General features: G+C 47.7%; 1 protein-coding gene across 1 annotated transcript; it reads left to right on the forward strand.

Moving 5' to 3' along the window:
* The first annotated feature begins 680 nt into the window (after nt 1-680).
* On the forward strand, nt 681-26,881 carry LOC142885039 (semaphorin-6B-like). Its single transcript, XM_076021131.1, has 17 exons — nt 681-1,234; nt 14,220-14,358; nt 15,215-15,326; nt 16,720-16,780; nt 16,867-16,929; nt 18,579-18,677; nt 18,777-18,867; nt 19,080-19,199; nt 19,740-19,828; nt 19,921-20,138; nt 20,231-20,362; nt 20,876-21,025; nt 21,124-21,300; nt 21,423-21,563; nt 22,064-22,141; nt 22,834-22,895; nt 24,395-26,881. Exons 2-17 carry the CDS (start codon nt 14,223-14,225, stop codon nt 25,381-25,383), a joined length of 2,718 nt encoding a protein of 905 aa, XP_075877246.1. The 5' UTR covers nt 681-1,234; nt 14,220-14,222; the 3' UTR covers nt 25,384-26,881.
* Nucleotides 26,882-27,962: the final 1,081 nt, after the last annotated feature.

Genomic DNA, 27,962 nt, shown 5'->3' on the forward strand with positions numbered 1-27,962 from the left:
GTTTTCGTCACAAAATCACATTCTACGGAATATAAATAAAGAGAGGTAAGATTTACACTGAACTGTATATTCAATATAAATATTTTTACTGATAAATAAATGAGCGTATCTCGGCATATCACAAACTGGATGAAATGTGCTACATTGTTACATGACAAAATATTAATACATAGCCCTTTTTTTTTTTTTTTTTTTTTTTTTAATATGACAGCAATACGTCTCCCTCCGTACATTCAAAACCAAGACATTTCTATTTTTCCAGATAAGTCGGAACGATTGTCACTGAGCCACGTGACACGAAAGCAATTACAAGTTGGTTCATCAGAAATCACAAAGGGTGAGACACTTTTTATTTTTAATTTTTTGTTTTATATCACAATAAACAACATAACAACATAAATCACAAATGGAAATGCCGGAATGGATACATAATACCTAATCAAATGTAAGCCCTGTTTTTGTATTAAACAGTGTCCTTTATCTGTCCTGGCAATTAATATTAAACTATTTCTAAGCGCTGTTGTGGGTGCGCGACACACACTGGCGCACGCGCACGCGCGCACGCACAAAGAAAGAGAGAGACAGAGCGAGAGAGAGGGGGGGGGGGGGTCCTCCATTCATCATTGGTCCTCTGCAGGAGTGTGTTTCAGAGAGGGTGTGTGTGTGTGAGTGAATGTGTATGTGTGCGCGCGGTGTGAGTTATGGGCCCCTGCTGTCACCGCGTTGGACCATTCACCTCTAAAATGATGTAAAGGTGGGGGGTTACGTTTTGCTTACTTCGAACGTCTGTCCTACACCCTCCATTGAGAAGCCCACGGCCAGTCTGCAGTAGCAGGATTTGGGATTTTCTAATTGTGCAAAGTGCTGCTGCTGCTGCTGCTGCTGCTGCTGCTGCCGTTGCTGCTGCTGCTGCTGCTGCAAGTGCTGCCGCCGCCGCGGAGAAGTGGAATCGCAGCCGGCAATTTACGCACCGCACTACCTTTTTTTTTTTTTTACGCAGGCAAGGGCTTGGAGGAAAAAAGAGGCAAGTCGGCTGGGACGCGCTCGTTAAACGGTGATGCTACGGCGGCGCGCAGAGCGAAGAGGCAGGTGAGGTGCGGCTGAGGAGCTGCCGTCGTTCCACTCAGAGCCTCCGGACGGATTATCTGTCGTCTCTACCCGCAAAAGGAGGGACACACAGTCGCGACCTGGCGACTGGCACCTGCTCGCGCCCCTCCACCTGGCCATCTGCACGGTGAGTGATGCCAAACGGCGGCGCTGAGACACAGACGAGCCGGACAGGTAGAGCGAAGCGTGCGCGCGGTTGTGTGTCTTGTCAGTGAGCGCGATCCTGCTGCATTATTGGCTTCTGTGGGTGATGTCCGTTTGGCATCGCCTGGACCCTTCTGGTGCGTTCTTTTGTGTCTGCTGCAGCAGCAGCAGCAGCAGCAGCAGCAGCAGCGACAACTTTGGTCATTATTATTTTTTCTCTGAATGTGCAAATCATGTGCACGTCTTTGTTCAATTTCATTGTTCCCTCACATGTTGCGTAGGCACGTTTTCCATGTTAGCCTGTAAATGGTTTGAACCCGTGCCAGCGTTACAAACGCTGCAACTGCAAAGGACGAGCACAAAGCCTGAAATTCTTATTTGGATCACGACCCGAATCACAGGTTGTCGGTCGGGTCTGACTTATTGCCTTTAAATGCCATATGCATTTTTTGGTATAGATCCATTATGTTTTATTACTCATTTGTCTGTGTTGCAAAGGTCACGTGTGATGATTTGGGAGCCCGGTGCTGTCAATTGATTATGTCATTACTCACTCACAGTGAAGAGACGGGAGTGGCATGACAGGCACAAAATGCACGCTGCCCACTGTATTCTTCTGATTTCAGGACGATTATCAATAATTTAGGCCTTAATTGTGCAACATCGGTCCGACTCTTGGAATCACAGAGGGCTGGTGTTAATACAGTGATGGCTGCAGTTGTTAAGTGTACCTCTCTCAGTGAGTGTAGGACTCTAAAGTGCTTTGTCCACAATGTGCCTCTCACTCTTACAGTAACTCCTCGGCCTCAAAATCGCCTGGCTGCAAACTCACAACCCTCCACAAGTTGAACGCTGACGCCGGTGCAGCAGCCCTTCCAGCTGCTGGAGGAGTGATTTAGTAGTTATGGCTAATTTATTGTTTACAGCTTCATCCTTCACTCTAAAAGCCATCCAGCTTCCACAGAAGGACTATAACAGCTCCCAGCTGCAGTTGTTTATGTTTGCGTTTCCATTTGTGCGAGTTAAAGAGGCAAAAAGAGATGGGCGGAGGTGCGGGGGGTGAAGATGGAAGAAGAAGATGAGGGTGGGAGAGACGCAGGCATGCGGACGGGCAGATTGTGGGGAAGCAGAGGACAGAGAGTGGCGGACAGCGGCGGAGGAATGCAAAGGGGAGCGGAGCGGCAGTGACGGGGCAGAGGGAGCCTCGGCGAAGGGAAGCGGGCCTGCGGATGGCCGTAAGGGAGCCGGCGTGAATGGTGCCCCTGTTATCCCCGCTCGCTGCCCACACAGACTGCCACACAGCAGCCGCGTTGAGCAGGTGCTCAGCCCGCCACATAGCAACCGCGGGGGGGAACAACAGGTGCAGCCAACTGCTCCCGCACTCCCTCCAGCCTCCAGTCCCCCAAAAAACACACACACACACACAGCGCTCCCAGGGCCTCCTTCACAACCAAACACCCCGAGTGGACGGGCGCGGCGGCACCAGGGCTTCGGTGATTCAATTAGTGGGAGAAAAATTAATACTCAGGATAATTATTTGAGCAAAAAGAAGGACAAAAGGCAGAGCAGGCTGCAGGTAAAAGCAATCTAATAGAGCCCCAAGTTGAGGCCACTACCCACAGGGACATTTAATGAGCTCTATTGATCACATAGGAGCCTATTCAATCACACACGCTAAGCTGCAAACAGCGCATCGGAAAGCACGGCGAGAAAGAGAGAGGGGCGGGGAGAGAGGGAGAGAGAAAAAAATTAGACTGGATTGCACCATAATACCCACAAAGAGAGAGAACACAACAGATTAGCGCAGAGGAGCACTTTTTTGCTTCTAAATGTGTGTGTGTGTGTGTGTGTGTGTGTGTGTGTGTACGTGTGTGCGTGTGTGCGTGTGTGTGTGTGTGTGTACGTGTGTGCGTGTGTGTGTGAAACAACCGTCTCACAGATTGTGCCTGTGTGTGTGTGTGTGTGTGTGTGTGTGTGTGTGTGTGTGTGTGTGCACGCGCGCTCATGCGAGTCTCTTTGTCTGTGTTAAATGGAGTTAGAAGAAGCAAGAGGAGATATTGGAGAGAGAGATGTTACCTAACAGCATCTCTGTTCCCATCTCCAAGAGGATACGTCAGACATTCGGTGACAAATTGCCTCTCCTTGCCGCTGATACACAAGAGGGAACATAGAGTGAGTCAAACAACAACCACAAAACAAAACAACCAAAAAAATTTTGCATTTCAGACAGCAGAGAAACCCTCAGCATTCCACTTGGGTCTCACGCTTAGACTGTAGATTCGATTTGCTTCTTTAACCCTGGGGCCCAGCTTAAAAGTCAGGAGTGTTATTGTCCCGAAAATTCACTGATACTATTTGTCTTTTCTTTCCCTTTTTTGGCCGGAAATCACTGGAGGTTGCTCCCAGTGAAGCTGCTACCTACAAGAAGGAACGCTATGATATTTAGACAGACCTTAAGTGCTTTTTAAAACTTGCCTCATCAACTCTCATTTGCCTTAAAGTAAGCGGCTGCTTCACTTCAAAGAGTAGGATAGATGATTCCATGATCTGATTTTTTTTAAGGGCCATCATTAGTATGAAGAGATTGGAAGGGATGCTTATTTCTTCCAAAGATGTTCAGTCTGGGCACAGGTTGTTTTTTTTCCCCCTTGTGCTGCTTTTGTTGAAGTTTGGTGGAATTTTTAGTAGAAAATCAGCTCCTGATGAGGTGAGTGAGCCTGCAGTAAGATCAGAGAGAGTCTCGCTGTTCTGGCATCTAATGGGTGACCTATTCCAGTGGGGTCCTCAGACTGTGGACCTCAGGGTGCCATTGTGCAGGATTATGCAGGGCCAGAGGGTCAGGAGCCATGCAGGCTTACTTTCTTTACTTGTCAAAAAAACAGCTTTCATCTCCAGGCAGGCATTTAAAATAAACTCCCGGCTGCAAAACATTTCCCTCTTTTCTTTTTTTTCTTAATGCAAGATGCTTTCAAGAGTCGTGGGACTCCAGATGTTTCAAAAGCCAAAGGAGTAATTGTCTGAATCTGTTTCAGAAATGAGGAGTTTCCCCGCTGACGCCATTGCGCCAGATAGATGATGCCGTTGCTGCACAGGTGAATTTGGCCGGCGCTGCGGCCGTTTACACAGCGTAGCAACACCCTCAGCATGAGAGCGTCAGGCGATTTACGCTGCATCGCCATGCATCTTCAGTTTTACCACTCTGCCTTTTTTCACCCATTCCTCCGCCCCGGGGGACGGCCTCCGTTTTATGAATCCTCTAGCACGTCTTTTTTTTCCCCTCACGTTCCATAACCGTCCGTAGACCTGTGCAACTGCATTACCTTAACAACCCCTCCCTGATGGGTTCTGGCGGTTTAATAGCACGTTGTTTTGATAGCATCAACACACGTATTGCTGGTAGGATGATGACGAGTTCTTATCTGAGGCAAACAGACCTTCTCTGCATGTGGCCAATCCTCCCCCTGCTCCGGTGATTTTTTTTTTCCCCCTTGTCGTGAGTGTCATCAGGGCTGTTTCAACCCGGAGAGACGGAGGTAGTTGAACCTGTTACCATCTGCGCTATCATTTACGTGACAAGAATTGCAAAGTGACTTCAATTGCTTCTGCTACTGCTAATAAAGGTGTATTTATCCGTCTGCCGCTCGGCCCATCCTGCAAAGTTTCTCTGTATGTTGTTGTCCAACACATTCAGACCTGCACCTCCGGCCGGCTTTAGTTACGGCAGCTTAGTCACAGGGATTTGGAGCCGGGGTGTTCATATATACTGTATGTATACTGTGAAAAAAAAGAAAAAATATATATACATGTGTGTATATGTGTATATATACATACATATATATTTATACATATGTATATACGTACATATGTGTGTGTGTGCGTGCGTGCGTGCGTGCGTGCTGACATAAAGGCTCATCTGAGTCTTTTGTCTCCCAGCTACTGAAGATGGTTTTGTAGCTTATGAAGCTTTTCTGCATGGCCAGTCTCTCCCCTCCTTCTATGCCGTCCCCTCTCCCGCGAACCCATGCTTCCTTCTCGTGCAACAAACACAACTTTTCCCTTTTAATTATGCTAATTCCATCTGGGGCCCAGTCACAGCTGAGAGGAAGGGAGATGAAAACACAATTATACCTGCACGGCGGCAGGGAAAAGGAGGGCCCTCTGGGGAGGTGCTGTCTCCGCCTATAGCCGCCTCCCGCTATAAGACACGCGTGTACGTGCGCGCATGCGTAACGTGTATGGCGTGCACACGTCAGTCGTCGAGGCGCTGCTCTGGCATTTTCACGTCTGTTGTGCGCGGACCACCCATTGTGAGCTGTGATCCTCTTAGCGGGCTTCTGCCAAAAGAGCTATATTTACCCTTCGTGATGATCACAGCACACAAAGAGGAAAACTTGACAGGAATATGTGGCCGTGGTTCGGCTCGTTTCTCTTTATGCCGCAGCCGAAGGAAGAGCCACTAAAAGTGTCTGCATGGAAGCGGCTGCCCTGCTGAAACATAGGTTGGGCCTTTTTAGCATAGTCATAGCTGAAGTGAGAGAACAAACAGCAGCAAAGTTTCACAGAGAGAACTTGATTAGGATGATTCTGGTGGAGTGGGAAAACTCTCTGAGCTCCAGGTGTTGTGATGATTCTTCTCGTTACTGTACTTACTCAGGGGACATGAGTGGAGGAGATGCACTGCGGGGACGGGAGTCCATGACAGTCACACAATCTGACATTAGATGCACCGCAGCAAAACAGAATAATAACGGCATTAGAAGCAGGTTAAATTGATTGATGATCGCCAGCGCCGCCGCGCTTGTGTTTACCTTCATCCCCATTGCCGCGCTACGCCGCCGTGGTGGCGTGTGTGCATGTGTTTGACTCTGAGCTCATACTGTGTGTCTGAGTGCGTGCGCTGCATACTCATGCGCCGGCCTCCAGTTCGGAGCTGTGCAGTGAATGTATATGCGCTTACTGCAGTCAAACTCTGGTTTGCTGCCTTTGCCCTTGTTGCAAATTTGTACTGCGCCATAAGTGTGTGTGTGTGTGTGTGTGTGTGTGTGTGTGTGTGTGTGTGTGTGTGTGTGTGTGTGTGTGTGTTGCTCTTAATGTACACCACAGCAGCTAGATTAAAAATAAAATGTTTTGAGGAGTGTGTTGTTGTTGTTTGTTGTTGTGCTGTTTGCGTGCATTTCATTACCTATAAATAACCACATGTATGTGTGCTGTATGTATGTGTGTGTGTATCACTGGCAGCAGTTTGGCTGTAGGCAGAGGACCTGGTTGGTGGAGAGAAGTCTGAGGGGAGATGGAGCTCTCCCTGGCTAGACTCCAACTCTGTCCATCCTATTTTAATTACCTATGGCTCCCACCCAAGGGAATATCTTTCTTCCTCTGTCTTCTCTCCTCCTCCTCCTCCTCCTCCTCTTCATCTTCTCTCACATCCTCTGCAACCATCCTCCATTATCGTCTCTCTCTCTTTTCCCCTCTATTTATTTTTGAATTTAACCTGCTCTGGACACACACGTCTGCCTTAACAGACAGGCGTGCTGAGGTGTCAAAAGGCCGGTGCAGCGGTAACCCTTGCATTAGCATATAAATGACCCTGTAGATTGAATAGTATTTTAGGATATTTAACAGCAAAAGACAGATTCCCTTAACTCTGATTAGTGCTGCTCCGAGGAGACAGGCAGCCTCTTGAGGGAATATCGCCTCCGACACGATAAGATAAAGACTTGACACAGTGATGCCATTGCTGAGGAGCGCGTGAGAGTGTGTGTGTGTGTGTGTGTGTGTGTGTGTGTGTGTGTGTGTGTGTGTGTGTGTGTGTGTGTGTGAGAGAGAGAGAGTGAGTGTGTGGGGAGAGAGGGGGGGTGCCTCTCTCTCTTGCTTCCTTGCTTCTCCCAGGTTTCTCTGAGTGAGTTTGAGCAGGTTCATCCCGTGCATTGCTACCATATTCAACGCGACACTTGCGTTACACATAGTTCAGAACGTGGATGCAGATTGAGGGCTGACTGGACTGCTCTTCAAAAGTGGAATCAAATGATCACCCACTGCCAGTTGGCTGCAGCACAGGTCATAAAGTCCTCCCCCTCAATAGTATCAAGCAGGAATTTTGCCAGGTCAAAAGCTTAAAAGTGTTCCACGGGCAGGATACTCATCGATTTTCTGTGCCACGGTTCAACAGCCGGTGTGTGAAGTAAAATTTGAATGAGCTGTTGTTGACTTTGTCTCACGCTGATCCTTTAACCTGGGAGCTGGAGAACTTTTGCCTGCGACCTGAGAGCCGCATTCAAATATGATAAATCCTGCGAAGTTGAGCGACGAGTGCTGCACGCGGCACTGAGCTGCATGTGAGAGGAGCTGAACTTCCCTGGGACCCACTTTGTTCCCGCCCTTTCCATTTTCAGGAGAAATCTCCTCCAAGTCCGATAATGAAATGCTAGTGCTTGTCGGATAAAGTGGCGGAGTGTGAAGGTGACCCAGTTCTCCCAGTTTATCCCGTGCCTGTGTCTCAGCCCTCCGGCCGTCCGACTTTATTGCAGCCTCCAACTTTCAGGGGCAAGTGTGACACTAATGGAAGAACAGTTGTCTTTAAGTGTTGTTAAGTCCTTTTTTAAAGATACCATTAACATCAGTTTTCACACTCATCATCCTGTCCCATCTGAAGTGAATTATACAAAGAGCATTCCGAAAAACAATGTATTTAGCCCTCTGTTTACAGCCTCCTCCTGGCTCTCAGCTTCCTACTAAAAGACAACATGGTTTTGGACCTTCCATTTGGGATGTGTATCCCTGATGTATTAGTGCCCTTCGTGACAGACATTAAAAAAAAATGCTGGTGAAGTCATTTCTTACTTATTTTGCAACCTTGAGATTCCTTTGTTAGCTTTGTTGTTTGCTGCTATTTTCCCAGATGTAAGATCATGCAATCACGGCTTTTCGTGCAGCAACATAAAGATGATGCAGGGCAAACAGAACAATCAGGTTTACATAAGGAACCCCTCAAGAAAATGTACTGCATGTACAGTATGTATGTATGTACTTTATATATGTAAATGTGTGTGTGTGTGTACATATATGTGTACATATTTATGCACACACACACATATATAGCACCACAATTATCATGTTCTGCCATTAAACATGCAGCAAATCCATGTTTCTCATTGAGTATTTCCATTGTTGACCCCCATTGATTTTATATAAGCTGCATTGTCTTGGTGGTGTGTGAATAATGTGGAGACAAAAATCTCTATCCAACCCACCCCTCCCCCCCACACCCCAATTCTCCACGCTGAGTTCCCCCTCCCCACAAGTAACATGTTCCATGTTGGTGCACACTCATATGAATGAACACGGCTCCGGTTTCACGCCTACGTGTGTGCACACATCTGTGCGTGTATACGTGTGCCGCTGTGTTTATTATGTGTATGTCAGAGGGCGACCACCCCCCATCCACTCCCCATCACTACCCAACCTTCCACACCTCCACCCCCTTTGCTTTTCAATCTACTGCAATGGAACATCTCTGCCTAGCTTTGCCTTTGCTATCAGTTGCTACGGTAACAAAGGCACAGACTGGAGTGGCTGCAGCAGCAGCGAGAGCGAGACACAGGGGGAGGAAGCAGAAAGAGAGAGAATTTTTTTTTTTGCCTGCAAGTCCTGATCATAACAACAGATTTCGAAACAGACACACACGCACACAACAGAATTACACTGTGTGTACGCTGATGATGAAAATAAATAAAAAACAAAAAAAAACTGTGTGTGCATAATGATGAGGTTGTTTTTTGTTGTATGGATATATGCATTATACACATCTGAAGAGGAACAAATGGCTGCACTGTGAGGGGTGGAGCACAGGTCAGGGACTGCAGGAGCTGTTTTGTATTCATGTTTTTCTGTAGGTCTCACTGTTTCCTCTGGCCAGGTGGAGCTCCCTGTGGCGCAGATATAAAGGTATTTCTGCTCTGTTTTTAAAGGATGAGACTGCCTTGCAGCTTCAAATGTCCAGATGCCCTGTGCAAATACACGGGCATCCAATACACAACCAAGGCCACTGGGGCATTTTTAGAACGGGTGGGTTTAGAACGGGACCATGGGTAAATATTAGTCGGATAATCAGTGAAAGGAATCTCATGTAGGTTGTTGACACAACTCTTGGGTGGTATAGAAATTCCCTGCTGACAGCTGACCCCTGGCAACCCCGTGGGATGCAGCATGGGAGGCAAAGACTTTATGAAACAGAGCCGAGGAGGACAGAACGCAGACTGTCTGAATTATATAAGGAATCATCTAAAGGTGTGCACATTTTTGAAAGCGTTTTCTCAATTTGTTTATTGCGTCCACACCAGGGCCTGTTAAAGCACTCCTGGGACGTTAAAAACGTTAAAAGCACTCCTGGGAGTGGTTGCATGGCGTGATATCTTTTTTTTAAGTCGACTGGAATGTGATTAAGGTCGACTCAAAGTCGACTACCCACAGATGATGTCATGAATAGCCTGGAGCTGGAATAAGCACAGTGATGCTGATGCTCCAGTTGGGAAACGAGGGGAACGTGGCCCAAGAATCTGATTCATGTGGGACACTGCCCGCTGTGTGACTGCGACGATGTTAGCCAGCCTCCACCATTCTTTTTGGCACGCATTTTCATTATTGTGAGTGAATGAAAGAGGCAAAGCTCACTTGAACGCAGAGTCGCCACTCACTTCAATCCCATTGGTGGAAATGAGCAACAAAACTGGAAGTGAGCGTGAATCGTTTGAAACGACTGAACCGTTGGTCAGCATCACTTCCAGCTCACAGGGGCACGTTTTTTTTTACATGTTGGCTCCCCTGTGACATCCTCGTAAACACTCTCATGGAAAAGTTGAGTCTTGTCAGTTCAACCCCGACGGCCTGGCCGGTTTGTTTTTTTTTTTTGTTTTTGTTTTTGTTTTGTTTTTTTTCCTGGAGGTGCTTCTTTTGAATCAGAAGAAAAGTCCCCAAGACAAAACAAAACAAAAGGTAATGACTTTGAGTTGACAGACAGTGACGCTGATTGGCTGTTTGGTAACCGTATTGCAGCAAAGTTTCAATGGAGATGTGCAAACTGAGCCATGACATCATATTGAAATTACTCAAAATTTCTCATTGCATGCACCTGCTGTGACTGAAGGACTGAAAATATTCATTTTATGAGGCATTTAAAAAATAAATAATAAATGATAAATATATGAATGTTTTCCAAATGTGAAAGTGCAAAGAAAAATGTATTTATTTATTTTTTTTTTTAACCTGGACTCACAGACTGCTCCATTGTCCACATTGTCCACCATTTCGGTGGACAATGGAGCTAGGCCAGATGAGGGAGAGATTACACTGCTTGGCCATCGCTGTCATTACATGCAGCCTATAATAAGCGTGTTGCTGTCACACCTTCAAATTCAGTCACAGCACCGTGGTCTGAAACAAATAACCACCATCGTCTCCCCTCTTGTCACCTTTTAGTTTTTCACCACCTTGCCATAAATCCGGTTCATGCCTTTCCTCTTTTTTTGTCTTTCACTTTGATCCCAGACCTAACAAGAGTCAAGGCCCTCTTTCCATTGCCCTGGGCAAAGAAAAAAAATATACTGTCTTTGTCATGGGGCTGGCAAGTATTCTGAGACGTTGGCCTTGGCCCACATCTGAAGGTTTATCTTCTGGATCAATGACCTCAATCAATACAGACTCTAATGAGGATGCAACACCAATGATTGGCTGAAGGTTTTTTTGGGGGGTAGAAATATTGAAGTATTAGAAAGTTGCTTTCATGTATACATATATATATGTTTATATATGTATATATTTATATATATAAACATATATATATGTATATATATACATATATATATATATATATATATACATATATATATATATATATGTACATTAAGAATAATGTTTGTATTTTTAATTTTAGAGTTTCTGCAAGCTATTTACTATTCGAGTTGTGGTTAATGTGTCTCATCATTTTTAAAGATACCCGTTTGATCTTTTGTTGGAAGAAAATGTTAATGAAGTATTGCACGTGCTGCGACTCTTGATTGTTCAGATGTTCTCAGCCGGCTGGCTGCAAGATTTTTGTGAAGTAGAGCCGACAGGCACCTCCTCTCACTCTCAGGGCTATGATGGATAAAAGTGGACCCAAACATAAACATATATTTCAAATCACACCTGTGTTCTCTCGTCTTGCCGGTACCTTTGGAATATAAAGCTTCATTTCCCCTGTTTTCATCTTAATTCTGTCTGTCCTTGCCTGCTTGTTGTGCAGGCGTGACCTCCTGATTATCTTTCTCTCATTCTCTTTTGCTTTTTATTTTCATTTCCTAATTCCCATCTCCTGAGGTTCTCTGCGTCTCCTCATTTGGAACCGATCCTCCTCCCAGTTTTAGTCAGAATCTTGGTTTTGATTTAAGTCTTTGTTGATTCTATCTGCTTGTCCATATGCTCCAGAATTTTTCATCAATTTTATATCCACCCTCTTGTATCCTGTATAACAATCTCAGTGATACAGGCTGTCTGCTAGTATAGAAGATGCAAATAAAAAACAACAGCTCTCTGTCTAATTTTTGTGTTGCATTGAACCAAAAGCAAATTACATCAGTAAACCTTTGAACATATTTTCACAGCCGATGGATTCATAGAGCCCCTGCTTCATGCAGTCGGTGAACCAGCGTGATTAACTTTCCCTCTCTACTCTTATAAAAACCCCGAACACCAGACTTGGCTCCCTACAGCTTTTAAAAAACCCTCAGCAGCGCTGAGTCTGCCATCCTCCCAGGTTTTCATGGACACACTGAGGCAGTGGACAGTATATTTTGCACAGCGCGATAATCAAACACATTAAATTTGAAATGATAATTGTTCAGGGAATTAAAAAAAAGCAGTTTATCGCTGAACTGCTGAATGTTTCATCGCTGATAGCCTGCCTCATTTCTGAGCATATTTCCTGAGGCCATTAGAGTCATAATATCGCCTGAATATATATTTAGTCACTGGTTGCTAATCTCACACAAACATGTGCTCCATTAAACTGTCCGTCGGTTGTCTCAGCGTGCACACGGAGCACGACAGAAACGTCCATCTCTATGAGTTATAGACATCAAACCGCCTGTGGTGGTCGTGGTGATATTAGGCCAAAACTCAAACACGTCTCGTTCAGGGAACGAGATGGAACAATCCTCCCCCCCACACACCGCCCACCAAACAAGGGCTCCGCCCATGTCTCTAATGAGGAGAGGGCTTCAAGATGTCACATGCGTGGTCTGTGGGCTGGAATTTCATTTTGAAGTGGCCCTCGGTGTCTAGTATGTAGCCCACATCGCTGCCACTGCGGCTGCAAACAGCTTGTCACTCAAACGCATGAAGTGCTGCAAACACAGGTGAATGTGCTTATTATGTTTGTGTGTGTGCGTGTGTGTTGCGCATGTGTGTGTGTGTGTGTGTGTGGTGTGTGTGTGTGTGTATGTGTGTGTGCTCCAACTCTCTGCTCTTCGCCTCAAATAGCAGTTGTCATCACCTTAGCAACAAACGCATCAAGCTCCCTACCTGGCATTCAATCTCTGAAAAACAAGTCGTGTAGGATTGGGTTTTTATCCTGGAACACACCAGCCGAGAGGTATAAAGAAAAAGAGGAATGAAAGGAGGAGGCGGGGGAGGGCGTAAGGGTGGGAGGGAGGATGAAAGGGCAGGGGCGGGGGTTGGGGTGTGTGGCACGGTGTACAGGTTGATTTGACGATGAGAAGGGAATTCATTTCGCGTCGCATCCTTCCCTTCGATTGCTAACCCTCCTTTCATCTGGGTGCCACCAAGCGCCGAGTCCTCCGGGTGACAGAGGTACATCACCTTGAGGGAAAAAATGCCGCTCCAATCTAATTTGTCCCATCATTTCTGACTTATCTTTGTCCCATCGTTCAATCTGTGTCTCGAGTGTGTTTCTCAAATTGTTCTCACATCAAAGCCGGCAGCCTCTGCAGCACGCTGCGACGCCATTAAACTTATACAACCAGAAAACATGTTTGATTTTTGTGGCTGACAAGCTGTGTGACTGGCAGGAACGTACACTATGTGTGCTTCCATCTTGGTCTGGTCGGTGGTGGAGAGGTGTTTGATTTTCTTTTTCTTTACATTTTATTTCTAATGCATTTTATTTCTACTGCATGCCATCCAGCCATGTGCTATTGTGTAAAGGGCAACACGTCCATTCCAATGTTTCTGCCTCAACAAAAGAAAACATGTGGCAAACCTCCAAATGAGGAGCAAATATCAGAAAAAATGCCTCAAACTGTCCCAGAAAACCAGCCGAGCCACAGTTTCAGCTCCGCCAGGAGGAATTCAACCCGTGATCTGTGTTCAGTGTCAGAGTGGGCGGGACCAAAACAAAAACAGAGATCTTCCTTTCATCTTCTTCCCCCTTATTGCATTCTTGACTTTTTGCCACTAACAAAGAACTTGTCCTGCTCATCCAAACTTCTTCCTCCTTTTTGAGTCTCTGATCCACCAATGGCCACCGCCGCTCTCTTGTCACCAAACCACCATCTGCAAAGAAAATGCCCATAAGTCTGTGAAAGAACATTAGTCATTCAGGCTCCCCTTTGTGATCCTGTGTGTGTTTTGACTCCCTGCGTGTTATGCGGTTGCAAGAATCTCCCCCCAATTATAACTGCTGAAGACGGAGTTGACATTTGTGACGACAGATCGGCGTAACATTGGCGCGCAGACAATAGCAGCGCATCAGCGCCGCGCTGCAGACGGGTCGGTGACAGCAGTCACCCGGTTGCACTTCTGACCCTGTTCTCACACACACACACACACACACACACACACACACACACACATGTCACTGTCTTCACTGGGAGACCTGCAAACACAAAGACCCGTTGAAGATGAAATATGTCTTAAATTTGCTCTTGGAAAGCTACATGCTGGGACACGCTGATGTAATTCTTCTCTCTTTTCAGTGCATGTGTGCTGCTGCTGCTGCTGCTGCTGCTATGGGGACCGTGGCTCCTCCCCTCACACTTCTCCTCCTGCTGCTTCATCTGGCTGAAGGCTCATTCCCAGAGGAACCGAGTCCTCTCAGCTACGTCCCTGTAGAGGGTATGCTGTGTGTGTGTGTGTGTGTGTGTGTGTTTGTGTGTTTGTGTGTGTGTGTGTGTGTTTGTGTGTTTGTGCGTGTGTGTGTGTGTGTGTGTGTGTGTGTGTGTGTGTGTGTGCGACATTGACTGTATGTGCGTGCCGTTGATGAATGACTCCACGGTGGATGTGGAAGTCGTGGGTCAAAGGTCAGTGCATGGGTGTGGAGCTGCTTTGAAGCTGCCCAGGCATACAGATAAATTTCAAGAGACCCGCTCAGTCCCGTCAGTGGTGGCACAGAAGTCGAGTCAATAAACAGGAATAAGTGCAACATATCGAGAGGAAAAAGGGAGCAAAATGGCTGGAAGTGGATGTTCAGACAGGCGGGAAGGCACAAATAAAAGTGGGAGACAATTGGACAATTGGATTGTTAGGGGTGATGAGGACGGCGCGAGGGAAGGTTGAAGCGTGGAGGAGAGGAGAGGAGAGGGAGGGAGGGAGGAGGAGACAGGCGGAGATGAAGTGCCGCGTCGCTCCCTTCCATTCCCTGCAGTCAAGGACAATGAGACAGTTTACCAATCCCTCTCCGGAGGATGAGAGATTCCCCGTGGATGCCGCTGTGCACCTCTCTGGAAACTTTCTGAGAGTCTGCCATTTTCACCCCTGTGTTGGTTCATCTGAAATGTCAGATGCAGAGGACAGAGGCAAAGCCACGCGCAAAATGGACCAAAAGTGTTTCTAAAGACTGTACTGAAAAATGTCATTATGAGTGGAGACAACACTCAAGGGGAGATGATCTGTTCTGTGGCCTGTCTATTAGATATTTGACCATGTTATCAATCCAAAGGAGATAATGTTTGTGTGTGTGTGTTGTCATCAGTGGTGCGGAGGTATCCAGTGTTTCTGGGCAGAGCTCATCGCTCGGCTCAGAGGCAGGAGCTGCACATCCAGACGGTCCTGCAAGTCAACCGCACGCTCTACATCGGAGCCAGGTAACCAACGGCAACCGCCTCCAACTGTGTGTCACTGGTGCTCTAATATTTATATCCTTTCACTTCCATTTTACGCCTCAGCTTCCATCTGCCGGCGCAGAGGAGTAGATGTTCGCGGTTAGTTAGAGATGCCACGCTGGTCCTGCTCAAAAGAGATTGATTTACACTTGGGCCAGAGCTAACGTCATAATTCTTTTCAAATATAAAGGCATCCATGGAGTAAGGATCATATTTTTTTCAAATCAATAAAACGCACCTAAAATCAGTGACCGGCCCACATGAAAATAAATGTTCACGCCCACATTTCTGGCTCTGATTCCCTGAGACCGATCCAACCCAGTAATGCATGATATCTGTAGTCAGTTCCATAAAGGATATTGGACTGATGTCATCAATGCGCATAACGATCCGCATGCCGTTGGCTGGCGGTACGACGAGAACGACTCTCTGGAGCTAAGGCGAGTGGAGCTGGCCACGGAGACATGAAGGCGTTCGCGCAGAAAACCCGCTGTTCAGGGAGGTTTGCCTCAGGCAGTTGTCTGACGAGTAAAAAAATGACTTTGATGTCTACAGCAAGATTACTTGGAAACAAGTACAGCTAAAGTGGAGTGTCAGTCAGATTTTGTTGCTTTTTTTGACAGACGAGTCAATAATTTGAGACTGTTAGTTTTGCTCAACAATTCTTTGTACCTTTCTACCAACGCTTCCAAATCCAGCTGTGAATGACTGTGACTCTTTTGTGACTCTGTTAGATTAATCAAGTGGGATAAATCTGAGATATATGGCAAAATGACAAAAAAAAAAATGATGTGACTGCTTTGGAAACGGTTGCATTCAGATTAATTATTTAAATCAACACATCATTGTCAAAAGTGTCAGTTTTACAGCACCAAACAACAGTCAGAGCGAGCTTGCTACACTAGCAGCGAACCAAGGAAACAACAGAAACACATCATTTAATCGACCTCAATTAAAATGGACAATTTCACTTAACACAGTTTTATCTGTCAGCTTGTTTGACTGCAACGTATTTGCATATTCCACAGACAGACAAAAAACACAGGTGGTGGTAATGGTTGGCTGATTACCTTTTAAATAAATTCATCCAACCATCAAATGAAGAAGCCCACTGCTTTGTGAGTGTTCACATAGACCCACACACATAATTATTGTTTTTAGTTTGAATTATTTGAACAAGCTGCTGCAAATCTGTCATTCCTCAGCTTCTTCTGATTGAGATTCACATCAGCTGGCCGATGAACTCCTCAGACAAGACGTTTTATCCATTGGGTTCACTCTCATATTGATTTTAACGAGCAAATGTGGATAGCTATCTCATTTTTATGGAATATCTGTCTTTAATTTTGCACAAATCCTCTGTGTCTTTCTGCAGAGATGACTTGTACAGAGTAGAGCTGGACAACATGGCCGGGGACGAGATGTTTTACAGCAAGGTGAGAATCAGTCTGTCGGCAAAAAAACACAAACGCACACACACTTATACTGTAAATATATTTTGACTGCTTCCTTCCTCCTGCAGAAACGGACGTGGGAATCCAACAAGAACGACATCCGAGTGTGCCGGATGAAGGGCAAGCACGAGGTAAAGGCCTCACCCGCAGCAGTCAAACTTTTAGATCCATTTTTCACATGGATAAAAACCATCACACGCATGGGCGGCACCAACAGCTGTCAGAGATACCTTATTTCCTTCGGGTGCGCCTGCCTGCGGGTATTTACACAAATTTGATCCAAACCGATAAAGAAACCAGCACTTCACTTAATCACACTTAGCCAGGCTGTAAGGAGGCTGCCAAGCTCGGAGACCATTTCCGCTGAACACCTGTGCTGTGCCAGTTATATTCATGTTTCTTCCCTGGAGGTCCACGGGGAGAAGTGAGGAGCAGACCGATCACTGACGGAAGGCAAAATGATGGCTGACAGTGTTTCCAGGTGTAAAGGGAATCAAACATATAAAAGCAGGAACAGATTTGAAGGGACGGATGCACTCCATGGTAAAATATTAGCATTTTTTTTTTTCTGCCTCGGGCTAAATCTAATCTGGGTCGAACTCACTGGAAAAAGACAAAGAGGAAAAAGGAAGATTATAGGGCGATGTAAGCGGGGAGAGTGACACAGCCCTGAGGCAGAAAGTAGTAATTGAAACTGGTGAAGGAAGGTTATAGAGCGTAGTGATGGGACGTGCCAGGGCGGAAGAGAAGCGGGCAGGAAGGAGCAGTCATCCACCAGGAAGGCTGATGTTTTCTCATGCTGACATTTCTCCCTTAGTGCCTGCAAGTCTCTATAACCCAGAGGAAAAAGAAAAAGGTTTGCGTGTTCTATCCCCGGGCCTCCGGACAGGTGGCGTTTGCATGTTCTGGCTGCATCTGTGTGGGTTCTCCCCTGGTTCTCCTTGGGTTATCATTGCATTCTCCTCGGGTTCTCCTCGGGTTCTCTGGCTTCCTCCCACAGTCTAAAACATGCACATGAGACAAATTGGGCACTCAGAATTGGCCGTGAATGCAAATGGTTGTTTGTCTTCCTGCGCAGCGTGACCCCGAGTACAGGAGAGGCTGTAATCGTTGTCTGAAAAGGCACAATCGCGTTTACATGTTATCTAATTATGTAGGCAACATTTAGCCTGCAGGTCATTGTTCTGTTGTTCTGCCAACGGATGCAGTTGTGTTGTGTGTCCGGTTGGGAGTATTTGCTCCACTTTACTAACTTTGAAGGCAGGAGCTTAACCGCTGCTATTTCCATTAACCTTCTACTATTCTCCTTAAGAAACACAAACTATGTGCTTATTCTTTCACAATGTGCCAGTATAAAGCTGCATGCCACAGAAATTCTATTACAGAACCACGAGGAGACCAGTTTTTAAAACAATTTTGGCATAGCAACACCGTTGCGCCAGCTCCATATTTGCAATAACGTCAGCACTTCCTGCAGCAATTGCCGTCATAAACAAGGCTGACTATTATCATCGACTTGTGTTCGCAGCTTTATATTTTGACTCAATCAAGCGGCTCCACTTTGATGGCTGCTCTAAAGTCCAAGTCCTGTTGTTTCTCCAGATGGTGGCATGGACGAGGGTGTTATTTCCCCCGAGGATTGCTTTTTAAGAGCTTTTCTTCTTAATACTTCAAACGGGGAAATGTCCTTGACACGAGTGCGGCTTTGGTTCACAACTGCCCCACGCTCGCTCCTTACCTTGTGATTTTCTTTTCTTCTCCTTTGTGTTTTTGCCTTCAGGGGGAGTGCCGTAATTTCATCAAGGTTTTGCTCAGCCAGCACGGCGGACTGTTTGTCTGCGGAACAAACGCTTTCAACCCACTGTGCGCCAACTACACTGTCAGTATCCGTCCAGTGGTCAGTGTGGTGGTTTTCTGAGCTGCTGCCAGCAAAATTAACGTGAGGGTTTTTTTGGGTTTGTCTTCCCTCCTGTGACAGAGAGACACTTTAGAAATGGTCGGCGAGCCTGTCAGTGGGATGGCGCGCTGCCCGTATGATCCTCGCCATGCCAACGTGGCTCTATTTGCAGGTAGACCTTCACCTTTTTTTGTTTGTTTGTCGGGCATCTGTGTCCTCATGTTTACCTTTGCAAATGATTTATAGTCTCACCTCTCGCTGCCTTTCTTGTTGGGTTTTAATCTTCATGACCTTGTGCTATCTCCTCCTCCATCTACCGCATCTTCCTCATCGCCTCCTTGACTCTCTGTCTCCCTCTCTCTGCACTTCCTCCCTCACTCCCAGATGGAAGTCTCTTTACCGGCACCGTGACGGACTTCTTGGCCATCGACGCGGTGATCTATCGCAGCCTGGGCGACAGCCCCGCCCTCCGCACGGTCAAACACGACTCCAAGTGGTTCCGAGGTACTTGTTCTAGAAAAACGGACTTGTCAAAAAGGATTTTAAAGCAGCAGTCATGCGAAAAGAGAGCGTCTGCCAAATAATGGGGCTGCGCTCAGAGACATGACAAGGTCTATTTTTAATAGAGTGGTAATAGCCGGATGAAGGCTCTCAGCCAGAGCCACGTTCTGAGGTTAGTCCTGCTCAAAGAATTCAGAGGATTTATTTGATTTTATGTTATTTTTTTAACGAGCTGTCAATTGAGCGGCTCTGCCTGTTTTCCGTGGAGGAATAGATTAAAAAAAAAACAAGCTGGGGGAAGGTTAAAGCTGAAAGAGCGGCGGGTGAATAAATCATAAATAATGCGAATGCAATCCATGGTAGTTATTTTAACGGCACATGAATAATTAAAGAGGGGTCTGGCAGACAGCAGCCGTGTTTGTTGATGATGTGCTGGTTCTGCCGTGCACGTCAGCCAGCGGCGTTTGGCCCCCAGGCGCCGTGCTGCATGCGTCCCCCTGTTTATTTCAACGCTATTGTTTTTTCTGCTGTTGTTGTTTTCAGAGCCCTACTTTGTGAGCTCCATGGAGTGGGGCCCTCACATTTATTTCTTCTTCAGAGAGATGGCCATGGAGTTTCATCATCTGGAGAAGGTTTCATTTATTTCTTCTTCTCTGTATACCTGCTTATTTTCTCTCTTCTGTCCTCCGTTGGACCAACCTGTCACCGCTTGCTCCTCTTTCAGGTGATGGTGTCCCGGGTGGCCCGCGTGTGCAAGGCGGACCTGGGCGGCTCCCAGCGTGTCCTGGAGAAGCAGTGGACGACGTTCCTCAAGGCGCGGCTCAACTGCTCCGTGCCGGGTGATTCCCACTTCTACTTCAACCTCCTGCACGCCACCAGCGGCATCATACGCATGCAGGGCCGTGACGTCATCCTGGGCCTCTTCTCCACGCCGCCCAACAGGTGCGGAGACGCTCAAAAGCACCAGCCCGGAGGTGGAGGTGTTCCGGCTGTTCCCTCATCACCACCATCTCGTTTTTCCCTTTCTATTCCAGCATTCCCGGCTCCGCGGTGTGCGTGTTCGACATGCAGCAGCTCGCTCACGTTTTCGAGGGCCGGTTCAAAGAGCAGAAATCCCCTGAGTCCATATGGACCCCTGTGCCAGACGAGGCGGTGCCCAGACCCAGGTACCGTTACCTCTTCTGTCACCGCTTATCCTGCACTCTGGGTCCCAACTCAGGAGGCAGGGTTACACCCTGGACGAGTCGCCAGTTGACTGCTCAAAGATACAACTCACACTGGTGCACAATTTAGTCGCCAGTTAGCCTGACGTGCACCTAGCACCATGCCGTGCACTTGCTTGTGAGCAAAACTCTGGTTGCAGAGAGAAAAAAATGCTGCAGTGGTGCTGTCAAAGAGCGTGCGTCACCCATGCAGTCTACTTCCTCCCATTTCTATAAGCTCCGGCTGTCAATCTCACAGCAGCCACACTGCTATTCAGCAAAAAATTTCGAACACACGGCTCTCCACTAGCCGCAAAGGGGGAAAAAAGAGAAGGAAACAATCTGCCTCCTTTGTTCTTCCTTCCTTCAGACCCCAGCCTTTGGTGCCATTCCATTTCCTCTTTGCTCACTTTCTGTGTGTGTGTGTGTGTGTGTGTGTGTGTGTGTGTGTGTGTGCGTGTGCGTGTGTGTGCGCAGGCCGGGTGGATGTCCAGTGCAGGGCTCCAGGTTTAGCTCCTCCACCACGCTGCCAGATGAGGTGCTGAACTTTGTCAAGACTCACCCGCTGATGGATGAGACGGTCCCACTGCTCGGCCACAGACCCTGGGTGGTCAAGACCATGGGACGGTGCGCATGCCGAATCCATCATGCACCCACAGGCCTGACATGCTTTTTAACCGAAACTCCGACACATTTTATTTCCGGCGACTTGCTCTGGTCCGCAGGTACCAGCTGACGGCCATGGTGGTTGACACGGAGGCCGGCCCCCATAAGAACCGCACAGTGTTGTTCCTGGGATCCACACGTGGGACCATCCTGAAGTTCCTGATGCTTCCCAGTGGGGATTCTGTCTCGCACAGCAGCGTGTTTCTAGAGGAGGTTGAAGGATTCAATCCAGAAAAGTAAGAAGGACTCAGGAAATATTTGTTTACTCTTTGTCTGTTATGAATTCATGTGTTTTTGTTGTGTTGCTACTGGAGTATTTTCGGCCTTTCCTGGAACTGCTTCCTGTGTGTTTGTGCAGGTGTGGCGAGGACTCTCCTCAGGCCCGTCAACTCCTGTCCCTGTTGTTGGACCGGACCAGCCACACTCTGCTCCTGGCCTTCCCGTCCTGTTTGGTCCGAGTTCCCACCTCCCGCTGCCACCTGCACTCACGCTGCATGAAGTACGTCCTCTCCCCTGCTTCCTTCTTCCTTTCTTTCCTGCATTTCCAGAGGGTAACGAGACGAGGTTTAAATATAGGTGGACCAGTTATTTCAAACTGTGGTGTCGTTTCAATCGGGATGATAAGTTCGCTGAGAAGGATTCTCATGTTTCAGAAAAAGTCTCCCCGCTGAATACCAACAAGGCATCTGTTTATTACTGCGTAGGCAGAGGATGGTCTTTTGATGCAGCTCAGCACAGCAGCCAAGAGTCCTCAAGTAGCGGCACTGCTGGCCCGTGCTACTCACATACCCAGGAATGTGTCTGAGGGGCAGCTTGAAATGGTGTTTGTGTTTGACAATGTGTACCAGATGAAGAGTTGCACTTTCTCACTTAGAGGAGGAAGCGCAAAGTTAAAATTGTCACTTTCTTGATTTAACTGTGTGCCTGAAAATGAGGTATGTGTGTGTGTGTGTGTGTGTGTGTGTGTGTGTGTGTGTGTGTGTGTGTGTGTGTCTCCAGAAGTTGCCTGGCCTCCAGGGACCCGTACTGTGGCTGGACCAGAGGCAGCACCTGCTCCTTCCTGAGACCCGGCACACGGTAAGAAGAAATCAGACCTAAACAAAACAAGAGCTTAACATATTTCCTGTGTCTGCTTGGATGCAGACTGAGTCTGTAGTGTTCCAATTCTCAATCCCTGTGTCTGCAAATGGGAGGGGAAAAAACAAAAACCCTTTGAGGCAAGAGATGTCAGGGCCACATCTACTGTTTTTTGTTGTGTTCTTTTGTATTTTGTTTGCCTCCAATATCTGTCTGATCTTTTGTTGTTAAAAATTCTAAAGATTTAGTCTTCATGTATTATTTATATTCTAAATGTATTTATTTATTTATTCTTAAACCTAAATGGACACGCTTGCTGCCATCCAGACCCCTTCAGCCATCTGACCCTGACCTCTGACCACTGTGACTGGCAGCTGGGAAGAACAGGAAATCGATGAGAGGATCAATAGTATACCATTACACTGCGCGACGTGTCGATACGTGGCATTTTGATCTTAATTGATCATTATGGCCAAAACATCCTGAGTCACATCTGACACTGACGACTCCACACTTTTGAATGCACCGGCCATATCTGTGCATCACTGAGGGAATTTTGATAAGCTTTGTCTTCTGCGAGATTGTAGATACCGCCTAATGGGGATCGTGTAACCTCACAACCTGACTTGAGATGCATGAATAGAGTTTCTCTTAAGGCTCTGATGTGCTGTGACCTCTGTGTGTGGCCGCAGGCTGCCTTTCCAACAAGATGTGGACTATGGAAACGCCACCTCCCATCTGGGCGACTGTGATGGTATGTTGCACAAGGACATGGACGCTGCTCACTCAACTCGGAACATGCGCCTCCTAGTGGCATCATTAACCATTACATCCACTTGTCAACTTGTAACATAACCTGTATAAAGCACTCTGCCACTCTGACTCAATGTCTTTGGACCAGGTCCAGGGTTTAGCCCGTTTTAATTACCTCAGGTCGAATGCAATTTTCTCCATGGCTCCTCAGTAATTTAATCTTGCTCTTGGAAGCAGTTTTTTTTCTTTGTCTTTGTCAGTGCTGAATCAAATTTGAGGGATTTTGTTTTCAGGCTTTACTTCCTGCCGGAGTGCTCTCAATGTGAGACACTTCAATTGAGGAGATCACAGTAAACAATAGGAGACTCCATGGCAAGTCCAGCTCACACTGACGCAGCTTTTTCTTCTTTTTGAAGTCGAACATGTGACAGTGATACTTCAGCCGGTGGCCGATGAGTCGACTCCGCATAAAATACTGTAGTCATTTCTGCTAAGAGACTGAAATGCCACCACAACCACAACAGAGGAGAAACCTTGCACTCGCCTTTGGAAATTCTGAAAAAAGAAACATTTCCTCTCTGGCACATTCTTTACTTTAAAATGCCCTCCCTCATTTGTGGGAGATGAGTTCATAGCACATTACAACACCTGCACCATTTGCCTCTGACTGATTTGTGACCTTCTAGTTTGTACTACTCTTAGAGAGTGATGGCAGGGGAGGTAAAGGATGCCAGGCCGCAGACCTGACAGACCCCTTGAATGCTCAAAGCGCAGCAGCGGACGTAAAGACAGAGTTGTGCTTGCTGTGTCTGCAGATGGGAGTGATTAGAGCTGGGTGGAAACACTGAGGTAATGGTATGCTGCGAAGGGAGACTGTCTCACCAGACTGCAGGAATGGAAAGGGAGCAGAGAGGAGGGGAGAGGAGGGGAGGAGGGGAGCGGAGGCCACAGTGGTCTGATGACAAATGCAGACCTGTCTGGATGTGGAGCCTGTGGAGCCTCAAGGCCAGACTGGAGTGGAGCTCCTTTTAATACAGTAACGATTGCAGAGGAAAATCCTGTAATGATGAGCAATATGAACGCCAATTCTGACTGTGATCATTGTCGTTGATTTATTATGATTTATGATACCCTGTTGGGGTTCTGAACAACACTGATGTAATGTAATAATTATAGTGGCAGATTTACCCACCCTCCTCCCCCCTCATGGACAGATTCTCAGATGAAAATATTACTCTCAATATAGTGTGTGTAAACATTCAGGAATGGTGGAATCCCAGTGAAGAGCATATGGCTCCTTGAAATTTGCCAGATTAACTGGTTTGTATTCACAGCCAACACCCCAGCCATAAAAGCAAATTTAACTTAAATCGTGATGGCAATGGAAATGGCCGATAGATGGCAACCATTACAATGTCAGGTAGTAGCTTGCAAACAAAAAATAACATATTTCCTCTCATTAGGGTTTCCTGTGCTATTTTTGTGCATCTTAATTTTCAGGGATCCTGCAGCAGAGTTTGCTCATTGAACCCGAGAGTTTGGTCTCCCTCAACCTGCTGGTTGCGTCAGCAGTCTCCGCCTTTACCATCGGGGCGGCGCTCTCGGGCCTGGCCGTCTGCTGGATCATGGCCCACAAGCCCAGCAACCGTCGCAGCGCCTCGCAGTCGTCCATCCAGCGGCGGGACCGGGCCCTGCTGGGCAGCGGCGGTGGGATGGGCGGCTCCGTGCTGAGCGTGACACGCCAGGCAGGCGGCGAGCGGCCCTGCACTCAGGGCGGGGAAACCCTGTTCGTCATGCCCAACGGCTGGGTGAAGTCCGGAGAGCTCGACCCCGGCTTCCTGCCCACGCCCGAGCACACCCCTCAGCAGAAACGCAGAGGCCTGAGGCTGTCGGACTCCAACAGCGGCGGGTGGGACACCAGCCAGACGTACCTGGGCGGAGGCTCCGTCGGCCTGGGCTCGCCCTGCCGCATTCCCCCCTCCGTCTACCTGACCACCAGACTCTTCCAGCAGGGGGTCGGCGGGAGGCACGGCGGCGAGTGCCGGGGCGGCGACGTGCCGCGCCAGCACTACGTTTGCCTGAGCAAACAGGAGAAGGGGCTGAAGGGGACACCCAAAGCCCCTCTCAGGAAGTCCGCCGGTGAGTACGTGTACCCCATGACCCCCCAGGACTCCCCCGAGCGTCGGCGGGTGGTCTCGGCGCCCAGCGCCCCGACGGAGTACGGCGAGCCGCTGCCCCTGCGGTGGCCGGCACCCGAAGGCTACATCCTGAGCAGCCACGGCATGGTGCCCGTCCCGCTGCCACTGCCGCAGCCAGCCTCCATGGCCCCGCCCAGTGGCCAGCCGTACGTGTCCCAGCACCACACGCCGGCGCTGACCAGGGCCCTGCTGCGGGGGGCGCTGGAGCGAGGGGAGCTGGGCGAGCTGGTGGACCTGAGCCAGCTGATGAGCAAGAAGGGCTGCGGCGACAGGACTCAGGCGGGTCAGTGACTCCGGACAGAGACAAGGGGTCAGGCAGCCGCCCCCCTCTGACCCTCCACCTCCCACCCCCCATCCCCACCACGTCCCCTCTCATCCTGCCTCCTCCGTCCACTCTCTCTCCTCCTCCCCGCGTAACTTGGCCCCTCCACGAGTCCTGCCGGCACCCCCTGCATCCCCACCCCCAGCCCTCCCTCCACCCGCCACCGTCCACCAAGAGCCCCTGCATACGACTGGCTGCTGGCTCTGCCACTCATCTCCTGGCTGCCACTAATTGGTCAGATGCGGCCGAGGTTGTTGCTGTGTCTGCATTGCAGAGCTGACTCTCCCTCCCGAGGCAGCAGGGGGAGGAGGGGCAGGAGGGTGACGGGGAGGGAGGAGAGGAGAGAGTTAGAGAGGTTGTGGACTCAGACAAAGACGAACATGGCACTCAGTGACTGGCCTCTCTCTGCAGATTTATGGAGGCTGCAGAGCAAGTCAGCTGCTGCCGCAAGACAGAGAGAGGAATGTTTGGGTTTTTTCTTTTTTTTTTTTTTGCTTTCAGAGAGCAGTATCAAGACTATCGCAGGACTTGTCTCCACCGTATGACCTGTTGTTCTGATTGAACCATTCACCAAGACTGACTAGCAAACTCTGAACATCTTGAAAGCGTCTGAAGCTGTCAAAAAATTCTGCAGACAAGCCGCTCTGGCTGTAAACGTAAATCCCGACTGGGGAAGAAGGAAACTCAATCGCTCCTGTTTCCTTTCATTTTTCTGCTCCCGTCGGCTTTGCGGCTACACAGGTTCTTAGAGGTTGTTTAGCATTCTGCGTGCAGGAGGTGTGCAGCAAATGCGTCTATCCTGTCCACTAGGAACCATAACTCCTCGGAGTGCACAGTGTCGGGCTGAAATGTCAGCACTATTTCTGCCAACTGCATGCTCCTGGTAATGACGCCACCCCGGCTGTCCATCACTCTATTCTTTCGCCTCCCTGCCCTCCACGTGCTCTTCAGTGATCAAGAGAACCGGGTGGACATCTTGGACGATTGGACAGACACTGTGGAACAGAGAGGTTGGGGGAATGAAGTGTGTATATGGAGACTTTTTCCATGACGGGCCTTCTTATATATCTCTCTCACACACACACACACACACACACACACACACACACACACACACACAAACATTAGTGCTGCAAATACAAGCAGCCAGTCTGGTTTTATGAGGCAAGATCCCCCTAAGCCAAACAGTGGGTCAAGGTCCCAAGGACATTAAAGTGACACCCCAGTGGTGATGATTGAAACTGCTTGTTTAAATTGGAACCGCTAGGTCTAATGGAAGTGTTCCCAGTAGGCAAATGGGACTATATATTCAGCGCATCAAAGTGTCCGGTGCCATGAGATGGCTGGCGTTCACATCGATGTTGGAGGAAGGAGGTATTTCAAGAGGCCGCAAGACAAACAAGCATCTGGTCAACCTTGATTGAATGAGTTGTAGGGCAGCAATTTAAAAGTCCCGTATTATAGAAAATTTCAGGTCCTGATTTTTTCTTTCCCATGATTCCAGTGGGGCAGACCCACATAATTAATTATCCAATAATCCTCATCGAAAACATGGTCAGGGTTAATGTCCAATCAGTGCCCTTGACCAAACGCACTGGCAGCAGCTGCCCACTGCTCCTCCAAAGAGGAGGAGTCAAATGATGGGAACAAATTTCACTGCAGGTGACGTATGTTTGACCAATGAAGAAATTAATTTTTTTTGTTCTTAAAAGTTTTAGTTTCCCACATAAACTAATGCTTTGCTGGACATAATAGGAACGTGTCAAAAACAAGGTGAATGTACGCTTTTATTGGGGGTCACAAACCTGGGATAAGCATGGCTGCTCTTTGTGGCATCACTGTTGTAAAAGTGGAGCAAGTGAATAAAAGAAATGACTTTTCTGAGGAGATTTGTGCTACTGAAACTGGTACAATGAATTTGTCATTATACGGGGGACTTTAAATTTGCCAGAATTATTTTTCTTAACCCAATCAAGCTACAAAAATGTGAATGTTTATCCTGAATCTTGTGGTGAGCAGCAATACATGGCATCCTTGTACATAGTAAGTTTAACTTTTAAAATGAGTGGCAGATGTGTGACAAACAGAAACTTCATGAGGAAAAAAAAGGCACCAGGCTCTAGCTTGTAAACAAAAATGTACTTATTAATGTATCAAAGTCTGTTTTCACACAAGTTTCATATCAGCCTTCTCTAAAACCAGAGAGCCTTCACTCTGTCTTTTACTTTTTATTTGTGTTTACACTGGAGCATCCAAACCGAGTCATGAATGAATTACTAATGCTTGACTACTGAAGCAAAAAAGAAAAAAGCAGAGAACTTGTTATGAAGTGCCATGAGGACCATCAGTCTGCAGTGTATCTCCTGCGCTGCAACGTCAGAGAACTCAACCACTGCAGTGTCGTGATCCGTTATGCCTTTGAACTTGCTGAATGTTATTACTCTTATTTGAATAAGATGTCAGCTTGCGCTTCTAAAACTCCTTTATCACTTTCCCAGCTGTGACTGAAGGTCTGTTTATGAACCGATTTAGCTCATTGTGTCATCAA

This window comes from Nelusetta ayraudi, unplaced genomic scaffold, assembly GCF_046127955.1.
Source record: "Nelusetta ayraudi isolate G7.1 ecotype Tasmania unplaced genomic scaffold, CSIRO-AGI_Nayr_v1 ptg000011l, whole genome shotgun sequence".
Classification (NCBI taxonomy): Eukaryota; Metazoa; Chordata; class Actinopteri; order Tetraodontiformes; family Monacanthidae; genus Nelusetta; species Nelusetta ayraudi.

Excerpts from the sequence above, each read along its gene's own strand:
- LOC142885039 (XM_076021131.1), top strand. The coding sequence starts at position 14,223 with ATGTGTGCTGCTGCTGCTGCTGCTGCTGCTATGGGGACCGTGGCTCCT. Across the intron at positions 16,781-16,866 it reads ACGAGATGTTTTACAGCAAG|AAACGGACGTGGGAATCCAA; the intron begins GTGAGAATCAGT and ends TTCCTCCTGCAG. Across the intron at positions 16,930-18,578 it reads GGATGAAGGGCAAGCACGAG|GGGGAGTGCCGTAATTTCAT; the intron begins GTAAAGGCCTCA and ends TTTTGCCTTCAG.